We start from the raw sequence: 22,585 nt of genomic DNA, 5'->3' as shown, positions 1-22,585 counted from the left end.
ATTTCAAATATATATAGAGAGTGAGACTTCCACAGCTTTGTTGTATCATTTTAATAACTAAACATGCATTGGTTTGAAATAAATAGCTGCAAAAATATTCTGAAGAAATTAGACCAGAAAGAACATTAGACACCTCCTCCCCCCACAGGATTCAAACCACGCTTAATGAGAACCCGCGAATTTTGAAATGGAAACTGCAAAACTAAACTAGCAGATCGGGAGTAGATAATCCCCCCACCCATAAAGGATTCCCATATTAATTTATCACAAATGGGAGGAATATGTGAAGTAGGATTACAGACATTATTATAAGGCAGTAAACTTTTTACTACACATTATACACTTGTTCCAAAAGGACATGAATATTTTCACTCCATTAAACTCTCAAAGCTAAAATAAAAATATGTTCAGCATCATAGAATGAAAACAAAGCTCTGATTGAAACCAAAGACTTATGTAAACTGGACACACCAAACGCATTCTGTGCACGAGACGCGCACGGAGAATGATTGACAGCTGACTGAGACAGAAGTGCGGTGCTGTTTGCTGGTCAAATAATGCCGTCCTTAAACTAGCTGGTGGAACGGTATGGAAAAACTAAATAATGACAATAGTAATGATAGCTTTTCACATTTTCCTTCAATTTCGGTCTCCACAACGCAGAATTTAGCAAAAAGAAATCCACTGACTTAGTGACGATGAAAATTCCCCTGGCAGAGTTTCTGCCTGTGGAAAAAAAAACGCCGTGCCCACAAGCGCCCACTGCCCTCTGTCAAAAGCGAATTCCTACGGCATAACTACTCACCACTCTTCCCCGTACATCATTTGAAATCACCGCGTTTACAGCTGAATCTGCCTGCGACGTGAAAGTACAATTTACCGCGCACACACACCTCCCCCTACCTGCCGTCCGAGGGCTGCGGCCGGCAGGGACAAAAGTGGCGCGCAGAGCCTTAACTTTGATAACTACGACAAAAGTGGATTACAAAGCTCTTCCCCGTGGAAAAAAATAACACTAATGATACAATTACGCCTTCCACTTTCTTAAATTAATTTGTTAGAGTAAATTAACTTACCTTTTTTAAGCTCCTCCAGCCAGAGCAGGTGCTTGTAGCTTCTCTAAAATGGCTGACTGCAAAGTTTCCCCTCCTGGAATTCTTCTTCACCGATGGGGTTTACTTATCCAAAATTAAGGGGCAAAGGATCAAGCAGAACTATTTCATGTTTTGTCAACATGATTTAAATATATAAAAGTAACACAGCAAGAAATGATGTGTGATTTTCAAGATTATATTATGTTTCGAAGGTAAACATAATTTGTTCATATTAAACAAACATGTTTACTATTTGTAAATTGAACAACCCCACTTTTCCCGTTTTTTCAGTGTATATCTACCTCATGGTACTTTCTTTTTATTATTTTTTCCTCTCTTGTCTTACTCCATTAAACTTTTTTTATATCTTTCTAGTTTGCACGAAAGCACAAGACACAGAAGCCAAATTCTTTGTACATGCACTGTACTTGGCCAATAAAGCTGATTCTTCTTCTGATACTGAACAGCTGAGAACCAGGTGATTGCACAGGAGGAGGGGGGGGGGGTGCAGCCAGCTGTAATCATGACAATTTCTGATTCTTTTTTAACATGTTCCTGCTAATCATATATTTTTTTACAATGAAGTCTTAAAGTTATTTTAAATCATTCACATTATGAACAGTTCAATAAGATGCCTCATTAACAGTGCCTGAATGTTTGAACATTCAGCCTTCAAGAATGTATAAGATGTCTACACAAACTATGCTAATGAACATTTTTGGCACAGGCTAACCGGGTGGTCTTTGATCTTAAAAGTTTCTGCGGGAAATCAGTGTGCGCCATACAGATTTGACTATTTTCCCCCCACAGACAGCTCGTATCTACCCATAAGGGCAGTTGTGACTAAGGCTTTACTGATAATATCTGGCTCCAAGATGGCAGCACCCTTACCATGAAAAAATAGCAACTGGATTGACTTCATTTGGTTTGAACCAGAAGTACATAAGCCATTTTTCTATGGGTGACGCCACACTCACTCAGTCCAGTTCTCATATACGGTCTATGGTATGAGTGCATGTGACTACATCTTAAAGGTAAACATGTTCAGTCTTTAGCAGTATCTGTATCTTTGTTGAAGATGTCAGTGGAGCCATGGCCATCAAGGTTCATTGGATGATGACATTTATAGATTAAGCGTATGGTGACTTGCTGAACTGAGTTCTCATCCAGTGCCTTTAAAAAATAACTGTACTGGAAATACAGACAATACATTTTCTTAAATGAAAGTTTTTTTTTCCGGGTTCTTAAGCTTTTCTTTTCTCACATTCTCTGAAATTTTGTTTTAGGGTAGTTTGAGTGAGGTTGATTGTTTTGTTTTTATGGCCCTTCGATCTACTTAGAACAATTCCAGAAAGTGTCCAGTTTTTCAGAGACAACGTCTTCTGTCTGCAACTACCCACAAACAAGGAGGTTAAATTTAATGTATGCAAGTTTTGCCTTCAGGTACATAACATGAAATTTGAAAATAAACCAAAATTACAATTGAGTAAACCATGGATAATCTTCACCCAGAATACAATAAACAAACCTGATATTTTTGTTTCTTGTGAATATAATAGTTTTGTGTAAACTTGAAGTATTACATAACTGATTTTCAGACTTCACAGACAGCTTCAGTATATGGCTGTGAGGGCAGCCATTGCAAGCCATTGAAAGTACAATAATAAATTTGTATTAAAAATCCAAACGTAGAAGTGTAAGCAGAGTTACTAAAGGCTTTTGAGTTTTAAGACAAAAAGAATAAAAAATAGAAGGAGCTGCATTTCCATAGGAAAATGCAGGGTAAATGCTATATTGCTGAATGAAAATGAAACTTATGTCATGGTACCTCTGTCAGCTCTCCTCCCCCTCCCGTCTCTGCTTGGCCACTGACAACTTAAAGGGTAATAATTGGCACAAAATTTTAATAAAGAAATGATCAAAGTTGACCATAAATTAAGTATAAACAGCACAATAACAAAAAAGATATTTTTGTGAAAAATACCAGCGCCGGGTGTCGAATCAGTGAGCTTCTGCACCACAGAAAGAACCAAAGGTTTCCAAGGATTCCCCATGCATTATACTGCAGGCAAAACTCCTGGAAATCCTGGAATACCTTAAACATTTCAAGAATTTGAAGGACCAAAAGTCTTATCTAGAAAAAGCTGAAAGAGCTGAACATTTTAATAGTTGAATAGTTAAAATAGCTGAAAAATTATAGAAGGAGTTAGGCGCCAAGAAATGACAGAAGATACTATAATAAAGAAAGAGAAACAGGAAAACAATGGGTTTTCAATAAACTTATGATAACCTATAAATCAAATACCTCTAAACATCCCCAAACAATGTGACCACAAGAACACATTGGTCACACTTTGATAAAGTTCTGCTGCGCACAGTTGCTGTGGTAACGTAGTTGAACGTGTTATTCAAATCACCTTTTTTAATGAAGGTGCAAATGGGTTCAAAACTGCTGGACACTTTTTAACAAGAGACGCAGTTCTACTTTCATTGTTAAGTAGCAGAATTTTCTTTGGATCCAGAAATTGTTGTTGAACAAGACAATGAAAATTTCATTCCACTTTTTGTTTGAGATTTGCTGTGTATTCTGTTCTAAACAGTATGTTAAACCAAAGAAAAATGGACGACATGGATAAAAGCAATAGACAGGTGTTGCATGAATGATTTGTAAGCATGACGGTAGCGTAAAAGTCATACTGTACATATTTTGGGTATGTTTCATTGCTATAGCAACAGCCGTTGTACTTGTGGAGGGAAGTGGGTGGCAGGAAAAAAGAGCAGGAGTGAGAGGAGAGACAGAGAGAGGAGGACTCTGGCTTGCTCCTCTCTGTTGGCGAGGTTCTACTGGCACCATTCCCTGCCAGACCGGGACCCCAGGGCTTTAAGGAGTCAAGGTCACTGAAGAGGAAAACTGAACAGCTCTGCAATGTGTCTCTGCATTTCTCTTATCCAAAAAGACAGATTCTGGCCTCAGACAGGCAGGGGGAGCCACTTTTGTGCTCTCAGCAGGGTTATCTGTCAGCTGACACTGAACAGATCACAACGGCAGAAGGCTCTTTGAGGTTTTGAATACCCTTGAAGAGTCACTATAGTGTAGAAAACCATGTAAAATCCGATCTATATTTCACATATAGAATTATATCTACAAAAAAAAAGTAGAAAGAAAAAAGCATTATTATTATTATTGTGACATTTGCTAACTCCCTCCACTGCCTTCCTAAGATCCTCTGCTGTCCAGGTCCTAAACACAAGAAGTGTAGGTCTCTGGCCATCTGTGACGGTGTAGAACCGTCAGCCGCTGCTGCAGGCGCACACACACGTGCACACACTCCTCTTAATGTCATTTTTTCTTTTTCTGATTTATTTAAATCAGTCAGTGGTGGGTAAAGACCCGTCAAGGAAGGAGCAGTTGGCCCCTGATAAGGAGGAGATGAGAAATCAGCTGGATTCTGCTATCCTGTTCCTGCTTGGGCTGCAGCTCAGCTGCTTCCTGCTGCAGGAGTCTGGGTCTCGTCACAACTGATTCATCATCCTCTTTTTTTAGCAATCAGACATGCTTCTCCAGTTTTACTTTTCTGAATGCCATTCTTTCTTTTTGTTGCTTCAGTTAACCACAGTTTTGCACAAATTAATTCTTCACTATTTTTTGTTTATTTTTTATTCTGTTTTTAATTTGTAACCGTTGAACTAATTCAGGACATGACTGTACTCCAAGATTCCCCTTAAAATTGTAGTTTTCATCCCATTTCCTTAAGAATGTAGTTGAACCTGGATGAGGTGTTTCCATATATTTTGGATCCCCTGTTAATTCTGCTTTTCTATTCGAATTCACCATTTTTTTCCATTTTATTTTAGTCACAGAGTGTGATCAGAAGCAACAGAGAATGTCTCTCAGGACCGAATTTCACTCCCGTGCAACAAGCTTCTAGGTCAGACCTATTGTCTGATCCGGTCACACATTGAGGGTCCTCCAAGGAGCAAAACCCGTTTTAGACTCTACCTGATATTCACAACACGTGGAGGCCAGTTTATCCAGAACCGTATCTCTGTTTATTCCACCATGTTTGTTCTTTTCCTCCAGTACACACACAACCTGAACCACACAAAACAGACTCCCCTTAGTGGTCGGAGTCAAGTAAGCACCATACATCACATCTCTTCCCTTTAGATATTTTACATGAGTAAAATTAAATTTTAGACCTACTGACTTTGCAGTTCCTTTTTATAGTAAGTACTTTGAAACAAAATTAAAAGTTGTTCTGCTTCTAATATTATATCACGGAAAATATAACATGTTTAAACTTAATTGCAACATTATCCTTCAACTACAGAAAGTGTAATCAACATTAAACATTTGAACATTTTTTTTATTTTATTAACTACACAGGATCTTAACTGCTGTTTTTTTCACTGATAGTATCTTTTTGGTGGTCTAATCAGTCTTCCAAACCTTGACCTCTTGACTGTTACATCCTGGTTCACAGTTGGTGTCACCTCTCTTTTCATTGGTGTTGTCACCGGCGATGTCACAGGTGATGGTACCAGCGTTTGGTCAGTCTCTGTGGGTGCACTGGTTACAGGATCAAAATCCTGCATGTCTTCAGCGCTTTGTTGTGGAAAAATCATTTCTCTAGTTTTCATCAGGTGTCAGCGGTTTCTCCTATAAATATTTCCATCTTCTGTTTTGATGATGACAGATCTGGGTTTGTCATGTTCTCCCACGATGACTGCTGGTTGCCATTTATTTTTGACTTGTACTCTCACTTTCTCCCCTTCCATCAGAAGTGGTAGACCTTTTGCTCCTCTGTCAAAATGCTTCTGTTTCAGCTGCCTCTCCTTGATCCCGTGGTGTACTTTATCAAACAGCTGTGGTTTCAGAAGCTGTACTGATGTTGGTAGTCTGGTTTTCAGTCTTCGACCCATGAGGAGTTGGGCAGGGGACAGTTTTACTCCAACCAAAGGTGAGTTCCTATATTCCAATAAAGCGATGTAAGGATCACTTTGGCTCTCTTGAGCTTTTTTCAATAAGCTTTTAATAGTCTGAATTGCCCTCTCACTTTGTCCATTCGACTGGGGGTATCCAGGACTAGATGTGGTGTGGACAAACTCCCATCTCTCTGCAAATGTCCTGAACTCAGCACTCCCAATTTGTGGACCATTGTCAGACACAACCTCATCTGGAATTCCATGTCTTGCAAACATTGATTTAAGGGCTGTTACCACATGTGTGCTGGTGGTCCCAGTGAGCTTGGCAATTTCTGGGTACTTTGAGTAGTAGTCTACACACAGCAGGTATTCACCTTGCTCATAGTGAAACAAATCTACTCCAACCTTTGCCCAGGCTCTCTCTGGAATGTCATGGCAGATGAGCGGCTCTTTTGTGTTACTCCGCCTGAAAGTGTTACAAACAGAGCACTTTAACACAACATCTTCAATCTCTTTAGCCATGTGAGGCCAAAACATGATGTCTCTTGCTCGTTCCTTGCACTTGCCTATTCCGAGATGAGCTTGATGAACTCTTGACAACATGTCTGCTCTCAGACTATGTGGTACAACAAGTCGTGTGTTCGTGAAAAGTAGACCATCAGAACATGTAAGTTCCTCTCTGAACGTCCAATATTTTCGGATCTCTGCTGGTACATGTTGTATTTCTGCTGGCCATCCTGCTTGGACCATATCTATGACCAGCTGCAGTTCTTCATCCTCTGCGGTTTGTGTTCTGAATATGTTCAGGTTTTTTTCGGTGATCGGCAGTTGAGCTTGAAGTAGATGAATTTGTAGTTCATCCTCCAGAAGTTTTTCAGTTTTTTCTTTCAAGTATGTTCGACTCAGGGTGTCTGCGATGTAAAGCTCTTTTCCTGGCTTGTATCTGACCCGTAGATCATAGGGTTGAAGATTCATCAGCATCCTCTGGAGTCTCGGCTGAGCCTTCTGCAGCGATTTCTTAAACACTGTCTCAAGAGGCTTGTGGTCTGTTTCCACATGTACTGTCTTGCCATACACATATTGTTTAAACTTTTCACATCTGTACACGATTGCCAAAAGTTCTTTTTCAATCTGCACATACCTTTTCTGACAGTCAGTTAGCGCTCTTGAGCCGTATGCCACTGGTTGTCCTTCCTGGATCAACACTGCTCCTAGACCCTCCGAGCTTGCATCAACAGATAACGTCAACTCCTACTTCACGTCAAAATACTTGAGAACTGGAGCTTTGCTGACAAGCATCTTTAGCTTTTCAAATCTTTTCTGTTGCTCAGTTTCCCAATGCCATGCTGCATCACCCTCAAGGAGCTTCCGGAGTGGCGCACTCACATCTGAGAGGTTATAAAACAAACTTTGCCAGATACTGAAGCATCCCTAGAAACCTCAGCAGTCCTGCTTTGTCTTCTGGCTCACGCATGTCCTGTATAGCTCTGACTTTTTCCTGATCAGGTTTCACACCTTCTGCAGACAGAATGTGACCAACATATACAATCTCTGTCTTTCTGATCTTACATTTATCTTTATTTAACTTCAGGTTCATCTCCCTGATTCTGTCCATCAGTGCTCTCAGTCTCCTGTCATGCTGTTTCTCATCTTCACCCCACACCAAAATATAATCCACAATGTTCACAACACCCTCCAAACCTTCCATTCTCTGTGCAATGCACTTTTGGAACACTTCTGGAGCCGACGACACACCAAACGGAAGTCGCAGGAATCAGTGACGTCCATACGGAGTGTTGACGGTACATAACTTAGAGCTCTCATCTAGCTGCACCTGCCAGAAACCGTGGTTAGCATCCAATATAGAGAAAACCATTGCATTTGGCATTTCAGCAGTTATTTCTTCAACTGTGCGCAGCAGATAGTGTTCTCTTTTTATGGCTTTGTTTAGATCTTGGGGACCAATGCAGATCCTGAGTTTGTTGGGTTTCACTACCGTGACCATGCTGTTGACCCAATCTGTAGGCTCAGTCTGCTTTGTGATTACTCCAAGATCCTCCATCCTGTCCAGTTCTGCCTTTATTCTGTCCTTCAGCGCTATTGGCACTTTCCGTGGTAGGTGAATAACTGAAGTCACATCATGGTTGAGCTGGATGTGGTGCAGTCCTGGAACACATCCTAGACCAGAAAACACATCTTCATATTCACTCAAAATGTCAGTGTTTTCTTTATCTACACCGTCCACTCTTCTGATTAGTCCTAGCTTTGTGCAGGAGTCTCTTCCAAGAATAGCAGGTAAGTCTTTTTCTATGATCTGGAATTCTAACTCACATTCCTTGTCTCTGAAGTCACACTTGAGCTTTGCCTTGCCCTTTGTCTTGATTACGTGGCCAGAGTAAGTAACTAGGTTACATCTTGATTAAATCAACTCTGCTTGTTTATTTGTTATTTTCTCCAAATCTGTCATTGACATCACGTTACACTCTGCTCCCGTATCAAGCTTCACAGTGAGCACACCATTGTTAAACTTTAGCTCTTGAGTCCATTTCTTAGCATCAGTGTTCAATGTTGAGACTGCATCCAGCTGAAACTCTGCACCAATTGGCTCACTTGGTTTGATTTCTATACATCCCATAAACATGACATCCTCTTCCTGTGCTTGTTCAACTTCATGCGAGCCGGGTGCTGTAAGAGACGGCAGCCACTCCAGCTGTCAATTTCCATGCGGGAACCTCCCAAATATAAATAAAGTTGTCTATCTATCTACCTTTTTCTCTGTTTTCCTGGGTCTGTATTGTTGTTTTTGTGACTTGCATTTGCGACTGAAGTGATTCTTTAATTTGCAATGATTGCATATTTTTCCATACGCAGGACATTTCTTTGGTTCATTGATGTAGCCACACCTGTTACACTCTTCTTTCTCTTTGGCATTTTCTCAGTGCACGCCAGCTGCTTTCTTTACTCTGGTAACTTTTATCTTATGCACTGCTACATCTGCTTCCTCATGTAGGGCTTTCATGTGAGTGTGCGTTACCTCACTTGCTCGACAGATGTCCACGGCCTTTGTCAGATTTAAATCAGTCTCTCTGAGCAGCCTTGCTCTCACAGTGTCATTTGTTATTCCACAGACTATGCGGTCTTTTATCAGCTCATCTGTCAGCTGTGCAAACTCACAGTCCTTTGCTTTGTTTTTCAGGTCTGTCACATAAGCATCAATTGTTTCATTTGCTCCTTGCACTCTTGTAAAGAAAACGTGTCTCAGATACGTAATGTTTTTTCGAGGCTCACAGTAGACTCTGAACATGTCCTTCAGCCCATCAAATCCATCCACATCTTCATCAAAGACCATCGTATTAAATACCTTTATAGCTTCATCTCCAGCGACGTGAAGAAATGTTGCACTCTTCACTTTTTCGCTCTTTTCGGCGATTCCGGTTCCGAAGAGGTATAGTTCAAACTTTTGAATCCAAATCCGCCAGTTTTCTGCCACATTTCCATCAAAACTCAGACTGCTCGGTGGCTTTAACTGTTCCATCTTTGACTTCTGACACAATGTAATGATGTTGGACCTGATATTCACAACATGTGGAGGCCAGTTTATCCAGAACCGTGTCTCTGTTTATTCCACCATGTTCGTTCTCTTCCTCCAGTACACACACAACCTGAACCATACAAAACAGACTCCCCCTAGTGGTCGGAGTCAAGTAAGCACCATACATCACAGACTCTGGGTTCTTTTCACCTAAAACCTAATGAGATGTTCTACTTCAACTGATCATCAGCTTTGTGTTAACACCGCAAGGTTTCCAGCTGCCCTCTGCTTCGAACAAGTTCACTCCATTTACACATGCACTCTCATTCACACCAAATTTTTTCTTTTTCTAGGCCTTTTAGGGACTTTAACCCTGTCACACGTTTTAGGCTACAGGACTCGTACCTGCACCTTTAATCAGAATTCTGGACCTTTTTGGGACTTCAAACCCACACGTGTTTTAGGCAACAGGACTTTAACCTGTCCCTTTCAGATTTCTGGGCCACTTCCGGGACTCGAACCCTTGAATAAGGGCTTTACTTGCCTTGGTGTTGTGGTCTGACGGTTCACGGATAACGTCAATCCGGACCCAGGGATTAGACCAGTCGATTGGCCGGCGTAGAATTCACTACGACGGACTTTCCTCTGGAGACATAGTCTCACGGGCTGTCGACAGACTTCAATCGGCGAGGTCCCCCCCCCCCAAGGACGCAGATATGTTGTCATTCCGGCTCGAAGGACCAAAGAATGTCAGATAAATGCATTAAAGAAAAACACAATTAGAAACAACAGACCACAACAAGAATCAAGTTTCTTATGCACAAGGGAGAAAAGCAAATGTGACGGAAGATGTCCACCACGCTTCTCTTCTCAAAGGACTGCTTCCCCCATGTACCTTTTATCAAGAATTCAAGTAGGAGGTTTCCAAACAAAGAGAAAAGTTCATTAGGGGGTGTCGTATAAAGACCCATTTGGGAGGATTCTAAGTTCAAACAGTATTCCTTATCAGCTAAGGACAGTGTGTCGTAAACCCCCCTCATCCCAGCTGGGATGAGAAACAGATGAACAAACACACAACTGTTTTCTAAAAAGGTAAAAAGGTCAATCTGAGTTAACTTTTAAACATACATTTAAACAATGATAATAATAAAATAATTTCCTTTTCATAGTCCCTCCTGTTTATCATTGATAAATGTTAAAATCTCACATTCAATATCACATCTCTTATCAGTTTTCTGTGACATCTTCATTTTCATAACACTTTCAATTTTACACTCAGATGAGAAGTTTTTTTTTTTTACTTAGTCATTATAGTTTCAAAATCATTACAGTCATCTTGTTCTCCATGTAATAACAAGTTGTATTCTTTCCTCGTTGGTTGTTCGTCTTGAAGGTGGATAACAAATCCAAAAGAGGTAAAAAGGTAAATCTGAGTTAACATTTAAACATACATTTAAACAAAAACATTTAAAAATGATAATAATAAACAATTTTTATTTGGTCTGACTGTGTGTATGTGTTCAAAATTCTTGCATTTACAAGTTGCTACACAGGCTTTTAAGTACATACAAAACAAGCAGCAATTGAACGTGCATTGAAAGTTGAACCAGTTGAAATTTGACCAGTTAGATTTGATAGTAACATACGGGTAGTGTCCTTGTCAAAACATGGAAGTGCCAACCAGTCGAAAATTGAAGGAGAAGTTAATTACTGCGATTTGTGCCCTGAATAATATGACACCAAGTCTATCACATATATGAATAAAGCTGTGAAGAAAAAGGCCATGGTGCTACGAACATCACGGTTACCACGGTCCTCGCGGATGTCCCTCGTGGATGTCCCACTGTCCCTTGCGGACGAGCGCTCCTCTGGCACTGGCCTCTTAGTTGTTCCTAACATGAGGACCAAAACACATGCTGAGGCCTCGTTCCACCATCATGGTCCTTGCCTGGGGAACAGCCTGCCGGAGAGCCTCAGGGCCGCAGAGACTATAGAGGTTTTAAAGAAGAGGCTCAAGACCCACATTTTTAATTTGGCTTTTACATGACTTTGGTAATTGCTTAAGTCCTTTATTTTTTATCTATTTATTGATTTCAATCAAGGATCTAGTTACGTCGCCCGGATTGGCATTGCCAGGGGCCCACTCTGGAGCCAGGCCTGGGGTTGGGGCTCGCAGGCTCAGCCCGAAGGAGGGAGGTGAGACCACTCTCCCATGGGCCCACCACCTGTTGGTGACATCAAAAGGGGCTGGTGCAATGTGGTTTGGGTGGCAGTCCAAGGCGGGTGCCTCGGCAGCCCAAAAACCGGTCATGGAACTTGGCTTTTGGGACATGGAACGTCAACTCTCTGGGAGGGAAGGAGCCTAAGCTTGTGCGAGAGGATGGTTTCGGCTTTCAGTAGTTTGGAATACCCAGCCTTCTTGGCGTCTGTCGAAGTGGTACTGGAAAGTGCCCCAACGGGGGACTCCATGGTCCTTCTGAGGGACTTCAACGTCCAAGTGGGTAATGACAGTGCCACCTGGAGGGGCGTGATTGGTAGGAATGGCCTCCCTGATCTGAACCTGAGTGGTATTTTGTTATTGGACTATTGTGCTCGTCATAGTTTGGCCAAAACGAACACCATGTTCGAGCAAAGGAGTGTCCATCAATACACCTGGCAGCCTTGTGTCTTGGACACTCGGGTAAAGAGAGGGGCAGAGCTGTCCATCGATCACTACCTGATGATGAGTTGGATTCAATGGCAGGGAAGAAGGTCAGAAAGACTTGGGAGACCAAAACGCATTGTGAGGGTCTGCTGGGAACGTCAGGCTGAGCCCTCTGTTAGGGAAGTCTTTAATTCCCACATCCGAGAGAACTTCAAACAGGTACCGAGGGAGGTTGGGGACATTGAGTCAGAGTAGACCATGTTTTCCACTTCCATTGTCTCTGCTGCTGCTCGGAGCTGTGATCTCAAAGTCTCTGGAGCCTGTTGCGGCAGTAACCCCGAACCCGGTGGTGTACATCGGAAGTAAGGGATGCCGTCAAGCTGAAGAAAGAGTCCTACCAGGCCTGGCTGTAGACCAGGCCTGGCTTGTGGGAATCCAGAGGATTCCCACAAGCCAGATGGATTTGGAGAAGGCGTTCGACCGCGTCCCCCGTGGTATTCTGTATGGGGTCTGGGGAGCCTTACTGAAGGGTGTCCAGTCTCTGTATGACCGGAGCAAGAGCCGGCAGTAAGTCTGGTTCTGTTCGGAGCAGCGTCTGTACTTATACGGTCGCTGTATCGGTCCGTTGTGGTGAAGAGAGAACCGAGCCAGAAAGCAAACTCTCAATTTACCTGACGATCTTCGTTCCAATGCTCACCTATGGTCATAAGCTCTGGGTCATGACCGAAAGAACGAGGTCCTGAATACAAGCGGCTGAAATGAGCTTCCTCCGTAGGGTGGCTGGGCGCTCCCTTAGAGATAGGGGGAGAAGCTCGGTCACCCGCTGAGAAGTCGGAGTGGAACCGCTTCTCCTCCACATCGAAAGGAGCCAGATGAGGTGGCTCGGGCATGTAGTCCGGATGCCTCCTGGACGCCTCCCTGGAGATGGGGGGCATGACCTACTGGGCGGAGGAAGACCCAGGACATATTCGAGAGACTACGCCTCTCGGCTGGCCTGGGAAAGCCTCGGGGTCCCCCCAGAGGAGCTGGAGGAAGTGGCCGGGGTGAGGGAAGTCAGGCTATCTTTGCTTAGACTGCTGCCCTCGAGACCCAGTCCTAGATAAGCGGATGAAGATGGATGGATGGGTTTTTAATTATTTTACGTATTTTATTATTGTTTTTTCATTACTAATATTGTTATATATTATTTTATTTTTATTATTGTTTTTTATTATGATTTATCTTCTGATGATGTTTCGTACTCCAGTGTTTCCTCTTGGGATCCCTTGTTCTGGGGCACTACCGGCCTGTAGGGGGTGCTGTTGCTACGGTGCTCGATCTCTTTGGGCTGGCTGGGGACCTGCTCTGTGGTCTAATAGCTGAAGAGTGGGCCCTAGGCTGCTCTGTGTTGGGCGGGCGCTGTGGTAATGACCCCACTGGTCGGGCTGGGCCTTGTTTCTCCACAGCAGTACCAAGCCAGACCTTTTCTTTATGCTGCAGTTCTTGTCGTTTTTGTTCAGGGTCTAATGGGGGAACTGGGTGGGTGGAGGGAGGAATCTGGTGAGGGAGTGGTTCCATCTGTGTGTGATTGTCCTGTGTTTTCTGTTTTAATTAATTTTAATATTTCATGACTTTTTTATTTGCTTTTATGTTAAGTGCTTGGTGTTTTTAACCAAAATAAAAGGCGCTATATGAATAAATAAAATTTGAGTTTTTCACTCTTACCTTCCAAGCTTTCTCCAGTTCTTCCCTGAGTATCTGGTATTTTTCCAGTTTCTTGTGTTCCTCCTTCCTGATGTTCCCACCAGGTACGATCAGGATTTTCCATCAACAACATGACAGCATGAATTCATCCTCCTTTTTATCAATGGTCATCATGGTGTGGGGGATATTTTCTTGGCACATGCCATGTCATAAAGTTTGGAATCCTGTCAGACGGTTTCTAGAGTATGACAATGAGTTCCCTGGACTCAAATGGCCTCCACAGTCACCAAAACCCAATAGAGAACCTTTAGGATGTGGTGGAACAGGAGATTGGCATCATGGATGTCCAGCCTACAAATCAGCAGCAACTGTGTGATGCTGTCATGTCAATATGGACCAAACTCTCTGAGGAATGTTTCCAGAACCTTGTTAAATCTATGTCACCAAGGATTAAGGCAGTTCTGAAGGCAAAAGGGGGCCAACACAGTATATGCAAAGTGGACCTAATAATGAGTTGCCAATGAGTGTGTGTACATATAAACTGAGACAAGTCTGTAGTAGCTATTTTTGAAATCAGCCGCGGCTGCTATTTTGGGGATGTGAAATAAAACTGTAGAACAAGAATAATAATGAAAGGTGTGTACGTGCTACTGAGCGTGCACGCACACAGACAGTCCTACAAAGAAATGTCTAAAGAATTTTAGTGGATTAACATTAAAAAAGGGGGAGAGAATCGTGAACAAGGCAAATGTAAAACAGTTGACATTTAATCTAAAAACACCTCTCTTGACACATGACTGCTATGCTGCATTTAGATTTAGGTTTGAGGAGGATGCTGACAGAACATCACCACAGTTTTATGGTGCAGTAAAATGCAGATTCTTTAAAATGTGATAGTTTATAAACATTCAAGTGTATGCCATAGTCAGAAGTCATCATTTTTATTCACTGCACTTTTTTTTTTTTAAATGGTTTATTTAATGCTTCCTTCTTATGACTTATTCATTACAAAATAATGCTGAAACACACAAATGCAACTGAATGAATGAATGAATGAATGAATGAATGAATGAATGAATGAATGAATGACTGAACGAACGAACGAACGAACGAACGAACGAACGAACGAACGAACGAACGAACGAACGAACGAACGAACGAATGAATGAATGAATGAATGAGCTGCATGCTTTGTTGTAAAAAAGGCAACCTCTACAGGTTGAGTCTCTCCTCCATCTAAATAGTTTGCTGTTTATAGTGCTTTAAAAACTAAGGGGGTAGTCAGACTGAAAAAAACATTGGGTCTGGACAGAGGTCGCTTAATTTGGTCCGGACCGAGTCCTAAACCTTGGGTTTGGTCTGTATTCAGACTTCCATCAAACAGACTCTCATTTTGAACTAAAGCTTGTAAACAAAACCATGTGACTAAATATCTCTTCACTCATTGGCCAGCAATTTTGAACACAAGACGCCTCCAGCTCTTATATGTTTGCTCAGCTGTTGGACAGGACAAGTTTAAAAAAGAAATTTTTAAACGTCTTTATCAGGTACAACACTTTCTACTTTGGCACGCCGGAGTCATGCTGCAAGGCGGTTGCCAAGCAAACGTTCGCTATAAAGGTACGCTGATAAGTGTTAGATATAGATTGTCGGGAACATACGGAGCCCCTCCAGTTGCCAGTGGTTAAAAAAAAAAAAGAAAAATATGAGAAACCGTGCGTACAGATTACTAAACCGTGCCCACGGATTAATCAATTGTGCTCGTACTGTTGCGCAGTCTCTGAGCATGCAAATGGTAATTTGTCAGTTGTGATTTTATTTGTCAAAAAATAAATCTACACATCTTTAGACATTGTTTTGTGTCCACATTTAAAGCTCATATGTGTGAAACTATTCTCTTCTTTGACTTGACGTTTATTTTACACGTGTACATTAGCTCTTTACAGCAGAAGATTTTTACACACAGATGCAGATTTTTGGTGCGCAAGTTCTTACATTCTATTTTACAAGTTCTCACATCAAATCTACAAGCTCGTCCATTTTGACACATTTTTACCTTCATCGTCTCTTCTCTTTTTTTTTCATGGAGGTACTTGCCTGAATGGGGTGTTCACAACTCATGTGAAATTTGCATCGGAAGTTGGAAGGATGAGCTTGTTTGAGCATTTAGGTGAACGTATAAAACTCAGGAAGGGAGGAAAGAAAGAACGAACGTTTTAAGAATATTATGTTTAGGAAACAGCAATAGCTTTTAGTGTGATGTCACATCAGCGCCGCACACAGACAAGCATATAAGAAGGGTTTTCAGTGGTGTTTAAATAAATGTTCTACCAAATAAACAATTGGACCCTTTTTCTGTCTGATAAAAAGACAATTGTTGCTTTACATTTGTCCGGGCTCATCTGTTACATCTGTTTATATCACATGATGAGTGATGGCGGGTTGGTCCAGTTGTTCCCCTGGATTGTATTCAGACTGAGGAAACTCAGAGTGAACTGAAACCTCAAAAGATGGGTACAAGAGCAGTTCCTGGTATCAGACCAGAGTCCACTGGGTGTATTCAGACTGACTGCTACAGAAAACCCTTCTACTGAACAATACAGGGGGTTGAGTGAGTTCATCACAGGTCAGTCAGCGCTACAATTTGAAAAGCTTAAAAAAGACTTGAAGATGTGGTGGTATTGTTAAATAATCCAAACCTGGAATGGAACACTGAGTCTGCTTCCAAAAATGGACAGAGCGAAGCCTGCTTTGTGAGAAAGCTTGAGGATTTTAATATTCACAGAGAGAGAGAGGCAGCATACTCCACTCAACAGTTTTCTTTGCTGGGTCCAGTTCAACTCAGAGAAAATGAATTAGATGATAAAGAAAGCTGACTCTGAAACTTTGTGTTGCATGAAACGTAATAGAAAACAATACACGTTTGGAAGTTAAATTCTACCAAAATAACGTTCCATTTTTACTAATATAACAATATGATAATTTTCATAAACATTTTTTGTGAAACCAAAACAAACACTTAAGATCTAATTTAGTACAAACTCCTCCAGGTTTTAGACAATTCTTCTGTCTTGCAGCAGTTCAGGCCTGTAGAGGCTTACAAAGAGTCAGGAGAAGATTCTGCAAAAAATAAATGCTAACTAATTTGGAAGAACAATTTTAGAGAATCTTTACAGTAAATTTGTCACTCCTGTCATCCAGTGTTTTGTTTAGCAAAAAATAGAGTTGAAGAGGACAAGAACTTTGAAGACTTTGAAGGCTTTGGTCTTTCACCATCAGGTTCAGAAATGAAGCCCTACAAGGGCTTTGATAAAATGTCAGAGAAGCTCTTTTGGATGAAGAGGGACAGAAGACTCCTCTTTGGAATTTGCTCTTCTTTGTGGACTCAGTGGTGTCTCTGAATTTCTCATAGTGAGAACTGAAACACTGCAGAAGGTGTTGAAGCTGGCACGCCTCAAATATAGCACGCCGCATGCCCGTTGTGCTCTTGTGTTGGCATAAGCTTTTGTTGCTTTCCTCCCTCTCGTCTCCCTTTTCTGCTCTCTTGGTTTTCTCTAATCATGGACACATGTGTCTCATTATATCCCCCCCCCCCCCCCCCCCCCTGCTCATTCGGCATGCCCCTTTCAGTTCATCTTCTGTGACAAATCATCCAGCATTCTCCTCGTGTTCCTTTTCTACTGTTTATGATTCTTTTCATGTCTTTACAGCCTGCCTTGGCCTTGAGAAACTCCTGTCTGATTGACTGATATACCTCGTACAGAACACGACTAAATAAATCATTGCATTTTCAGCCAACCCATCTCAAGTCAGAGTCCAGGGTGTGTACTTGTATGTTTTGTGCGCTCGTTACCTCTGTCAGCGTGCGTCAGTATTGTCCTTCTCATTATTTGTTAAATCTTTCATACATTATTTTTCCAAGACTGACAGAGCCTTCAAACTCAGGAGGGGATGACGGAGATACACTCTGAGATAAAATCTAGGAGAGGTAAAGGGCGTTTTGGAATGTTATGAGTGTCGTGAACCGGGGGAAATCAAACAAGGCCAAGGAGTAGAGAAATGTAGTGAGGAGGAGTCATGGCCAATAAGCAGAAAATCATCCAATTAATAAAATCTTCTGATGAAATTAGAACATCGAATAAGTCACACACCTGTGACCACACACACACACACTGTTCCTTCCTCACTACAAATCATTTAGTGACTGTTAAAACCTTATCAGATTCTCATTTTCCGGCAGTTAATGAGGTCAGTTTTCAGAGATAAGCGCTGGAAGTTAGACGTGCGAACACCTTTTCACATATTTTGCAATTTGTAAACCAAGCAAAAATGAAAGAGCTGCTCCTTTTGTTCAGAAACTTGGTTTATTGGAATGGTTTCATAAAAATGTCATTCATTACCACAAGAACACTAAAACGCTCACACCTTCAACACAACAAAAACAGCACCTATAAAAATAGCACCTTTTCACTGGCAGATAAACATGCAGTCATGAAAAGCAAAACCCTACAAAAGAAAAAACATTTTTACGCACAAAGAACATTGCGCTTGTTTCTTCATATTTAAAAAGTATATTTAGAATGATGACTCGGTATACTAATGCTTGGACTTTTATTTTGGATAAAAGAAAACAGGTCTTTTATTGTGACAGTTTGAAGATGAAAGCGCTTTCCACATTTTGCGTAAGCTGTCTTTTTTGATGCCTTTATGTGCGAGTAGCCCAGTTAAAATGTTGGCCAACTTGTTACTCAATGTATGAATTAAACATTTTTTCTATTTTAAGAAACATCTCAAAAATCTTGCCTGCTAAATACATCCTGTGAGCAAAGATGAAACTGGTTAAGGTAACAGGAAATCAAAGATCAAAGATCTGGACACAGAAACACCAATTTGATAAAATGAACAGAGAACAGGACTTAAACGTTTTTAAAAAGTAATTTAAATGAGTATGCATGATTTGAGGAGTTCAAATTATTTGGTTTATTTTGTGAGCTGGAATAAACTCCTCTTTTATGGTGTGTAGAAAACATTTTACAGTGCACAAAAGAAAACCATGTGGTTTGAACAAGAAAAATGACAAAAAGTGAAGCAGCAAAGTTTAAAACGATCATTTAGATTTGAAAAAAAAAACATATTTAGAGCACTAGATTGAAGTTGCAATGAAGCCTAATGGACTTGTCTGTCAAAGAGGACTGGTGACAGGAAAAAATGCATATATTTGTTGGAAAAAAATGTGCCACCTCATGGCCAACGCCACTACATAAAAAAACTCTTTATGCTTTACATAAATCCTACAGATTGAAATGATTTGCTTCAATATATTCAGAAAGAAGTTTGCAAGCTGACCCCCTATACCCACTGCCAGAGGATTCATTCTATATAGTAGTTCCAAAACTAAAGTATTGTTATTCAATCTGAGCACAAAGGGTTAGTTCGTCTTGATCCAGTTAACATGTTTCCTGTTTCACTGAAACTAAATGTGCATTTAATCTGAAAAAAAATTAAAACAAGGAAAAATAAAAGCCAAGATTGCCAATTTTTGTACCTTAGCACAGAACAAGATCAATAATCTGTAAACATGACTACATGGAGGGACCACAAATATCCTATTACACCTGACTAATCCGCTGTTTTGATGTAACAAGAAATGCTTCACTGAAATAACGAAAAAGTGTGCAATAACATTTACCAAAAAGAATGATGAAAAATAGATTTTAAACTGTAACTGTCTTCTGTTTAACATTTGGACACTCTCCCTGTGTATTCATTATGTGATAGAGACAAAATTCCTCCAGTGTATTTTCTATGGAATTTGCACATTTGTTTATATTTTAACTTGGACTGAAAGTAGAAGTAATCAAGAGTTTACAGAAACAACTCAAGATGTAAGGTTACCAAGACCTTTTAATAATGCATTTATGTATAACCTCTGACTTTAAAAGAATGGGACACAACTGCTGTTAAGTATGAAAACAACACGTTTGCACAGAAAGAATTGTACTCAGTTTTCTTTTCATTTAGGAAATCACAGCAAGAAGTCGTTATGATGTATTTTTTCAAGACAATGTTAAGGCGAGCTGGGTATAAAAAAAACAATAAATAAACAAAATCATATATCATTGTTTTGACTTGAAAATATAACACACAAATTCCATTTAAAGACTAAAACACTCTTGTGCCGGGGGATTTGATAGCCACAATCACCGCGCCGTTTTTGATGGACGAGGACCTACACACAAGACCAGCTGTTAGGTTGCGTCCATTAAAATACTTCACCTAAACGGATCTATCCTGTGTATACCTTCAGCCTTCCCAAGGCAGAGCTCCTCACATTCCTCCTGATGGAGGAAGCGGTTGCTGTTGCCTCCACAGCCACTGTAGATGAAGGGTCTGCATGCTCCAGCCTGACTGCTGAAGTACCAGCGCAGAGTGTATCGTTGGCAACTCCCCTCATCCATGGAGAGCAGGCACGAGTCTGCAGGAGAACCAGATCGGGACATGTGATAAATGTGCAGACAGAAGAGGCTGGGCAGAGCTGAGGCAGAGCAGCAAGAAGAAATGGGATGCAAAAGGAGCCCTTTACCTCACAGGAACCATTAAACTAGCCCGCTTTCTCAATTCATTTTCATGCAAAGCAACAAATCAGCAGAATAGCTTTCTATTTTCTTTCAGCTTGTTTGTAGACGGATGCCCCCTTTTCCTTTATTAAAAAGAAACAAAGCGACTTTTATGCATCAACAGAGCAGCCTGGGTCATGCAGAAAGCTAGACAGATGGAATAAAAGCCAGTTACCCAATTACCCCATATCTAATCACCAAGCAGGACAACATGACATGAGCCTTTTTACCTTCCTCTTTTACCCTCCTCTTGGACCTGACTGAACTGTTCTTGACTGCTTTCTCACCACCGGTTGCTGTTACTGGCTGAATGTCAGCACTTGCTGATTTACTTGCTTTGGTTCTGACTGTTTTCTCTGAATCTTTTCCATCATCCTGATCTGCTGATGTACACACAAACACACAGAGACATTAAGCCAAGCTTTAAAAACAATTAACAACAGTGTTAGAGATTGACTATTTACATAAATGGTCATTGGCGTGCGTTCTTGAACACTTGCTCACACGGGAAAAGCAAGGGGGGGCATCTTCTTTTTCGTCTGCTAATGGTCACTAGCACATGCCCACTACCTACAGTTGAAAGAGGCTTGGTGCGAAACATCAAAGCAGTGCAAACCTTGCTAATTTTGCTCCAGCTTTATTCCGATATACTGTATATGACTTGGTGTCATAAAATTCCAGCCGGGCAATTATTCATTTGTCTTCCATAATCAATTATCTAAAAGTTAGCACCTCCGTGACTGGTCGAAGTTCAGCTTGGTTTAATTTGCAACACGCTTTCAGTGGCCCCTTTTGAAAGTAGAGCCCGGAGATGGTTGTAGAAAGATGTGTAGCTACGAACGCGACAGTTTTGAATGCAAAACCTCAGAACACACGTTTAAATAGACCTTTCATAGGAAGTGGCCACTTGAACACTTGTTGCAGAGGTTGGTATGTATTTAGCATTTGGAGGGTATAAAGTTGTGCCCATGAGGAAAAAACATTTTTTGGGGGAAATTGTTTTTTTTTAGTCCAAATAAAAATGTAACTACCTTCAGTTATGAATATTTTGGAAAAACAGAACCTTGTTTAGGTCCCACACACCAGGGCGTATGATGATTCTGCATTTGAGCATCCCTGGTGGGGCACTGATGTGCTGTCACAGCCCCGCACAGGAACAATTTGATGGTTTAACTCCCATAATCCCAGCCTTAATGCTGATTATTTGGTATGGCCTGGTTGTAGATTTGAACCCACAAAATCACTTAGGTTGTACACTCTACCATTAGACCGATGAGCCGGTCCTATATATTCTAAAACTAAACAGAAAACGTAGTATTAAAAACTCTCAACAGAAACTATTTAAACAGAAAGTAAAAACACATTTTTCTGTAAACAACATTTTTTCTCTGCCCAATCGAGCACAGGATTGAATTTAAATGTTTTCATTCTATGAAAGTTAAATGTCACAAAAGGATTAAAAAACTGCACCTCCGGTCTGGTTTACTGGCTGTGTAGAGAGATAGAGCTGCTCATCAGCGGGGTCATCCAGGGCCTCGATGGAGTAGATGTGTTCATAGTCTGGGTCATGGGTGTTCACCACTACATGGAGCTCGCGGCCTGAGATGGAGGCAGCAGCACAAAGGTCAAAGGCCTTGATTTCACTGAAATCTTCCAACCCCTGGGCAGTTATCCACGCACAGAGCAGAGAGCAGCCAGGAAGTAGTCTGAAAACCATTCAGTGACCCCAGGGGGGCTTTTCCTCTTTCCAAGGTCATAAATGTGAATCTACTTTTTAATTGTTTTGGTGTGCTCCTCTGGTTCATTAAAAAAACACTTTTGGTCAATTCTCACAGTAAAATCAGCCACATTGCGATTTGTTATCTAAATTTGAAAAGCTTCGGACTGAAAAGCAGCAGCGTAGTAGCCTTTACCGTTCACAGGCATTATGCCATTAAAGGACTGCATGTGAGGGGATCTGGTGTGTGACTCAGTCCTTGTCACCTGTTACACTTCACTGCAGCTAAAGCAGATGTGGCTTCATAGTTATGATACATAAATGACAAAACCTCCTCTTCAAAAAAATCCAATTCAAACTGAAAATGTGCAG

The 22,585-nt window shown here is 41.2% G+C and overlaps 1 protein-coding gene across 1 annotated transcript in view; it reads right to left on the bottom strand.

The window, feature by feature from the left end:
- Positions 1 to 18,224: 18,224 nt before the first annotated feature.
- col7a1 (collagen type VII alpha 1 chain) overlaps positions 18,225 to 22,585 on the bottom strand; it is a 90,158-nt gene continuing 85,797 nt past the window's right edge. The window contains exons 116-119 of the mRNA XM_023954728.1: positions 21,967 to 22,095; positions 20,727 to 20,876; positions 20,181 to 20,354; positions 18,225 to 20,108 (exon numbers count right to left, since the gene is read on the bottom strand). Of these exons, the coding sequence (XP_023810496.1) occupies positions 20,080 to 20,108; positions 20,181 to 20,354; positions 20,727 to 20,876; positions 21,967 to 22,095 (482 nt within the window). The 3' untranslated portion in view covers positions 18,225 to 20,079. The remainder of the gene's footprint in view (positions 20,109 to 20,180; positions 20,355 to 20,726; positions 20,877 to 21,966; positions 22,096 to 22,585) is intronic.

This window comes from Oryzias latipes, chromosome 5 (assembly GCF_002234675.1).
Source record: "Oryzias latipes chromosome 5, ASM223467v1".
In the NCBI taxonomy this organism is placed as follows: Eukaryota; Metazoa; Chordata; class Actinopteri; order Beloniformes; family Adrianichthyidae; genus Oryzias; species Oryzias latipes.
This window is presented reverse-complemented; position numbering and strand designations above follow the sequence as displayed.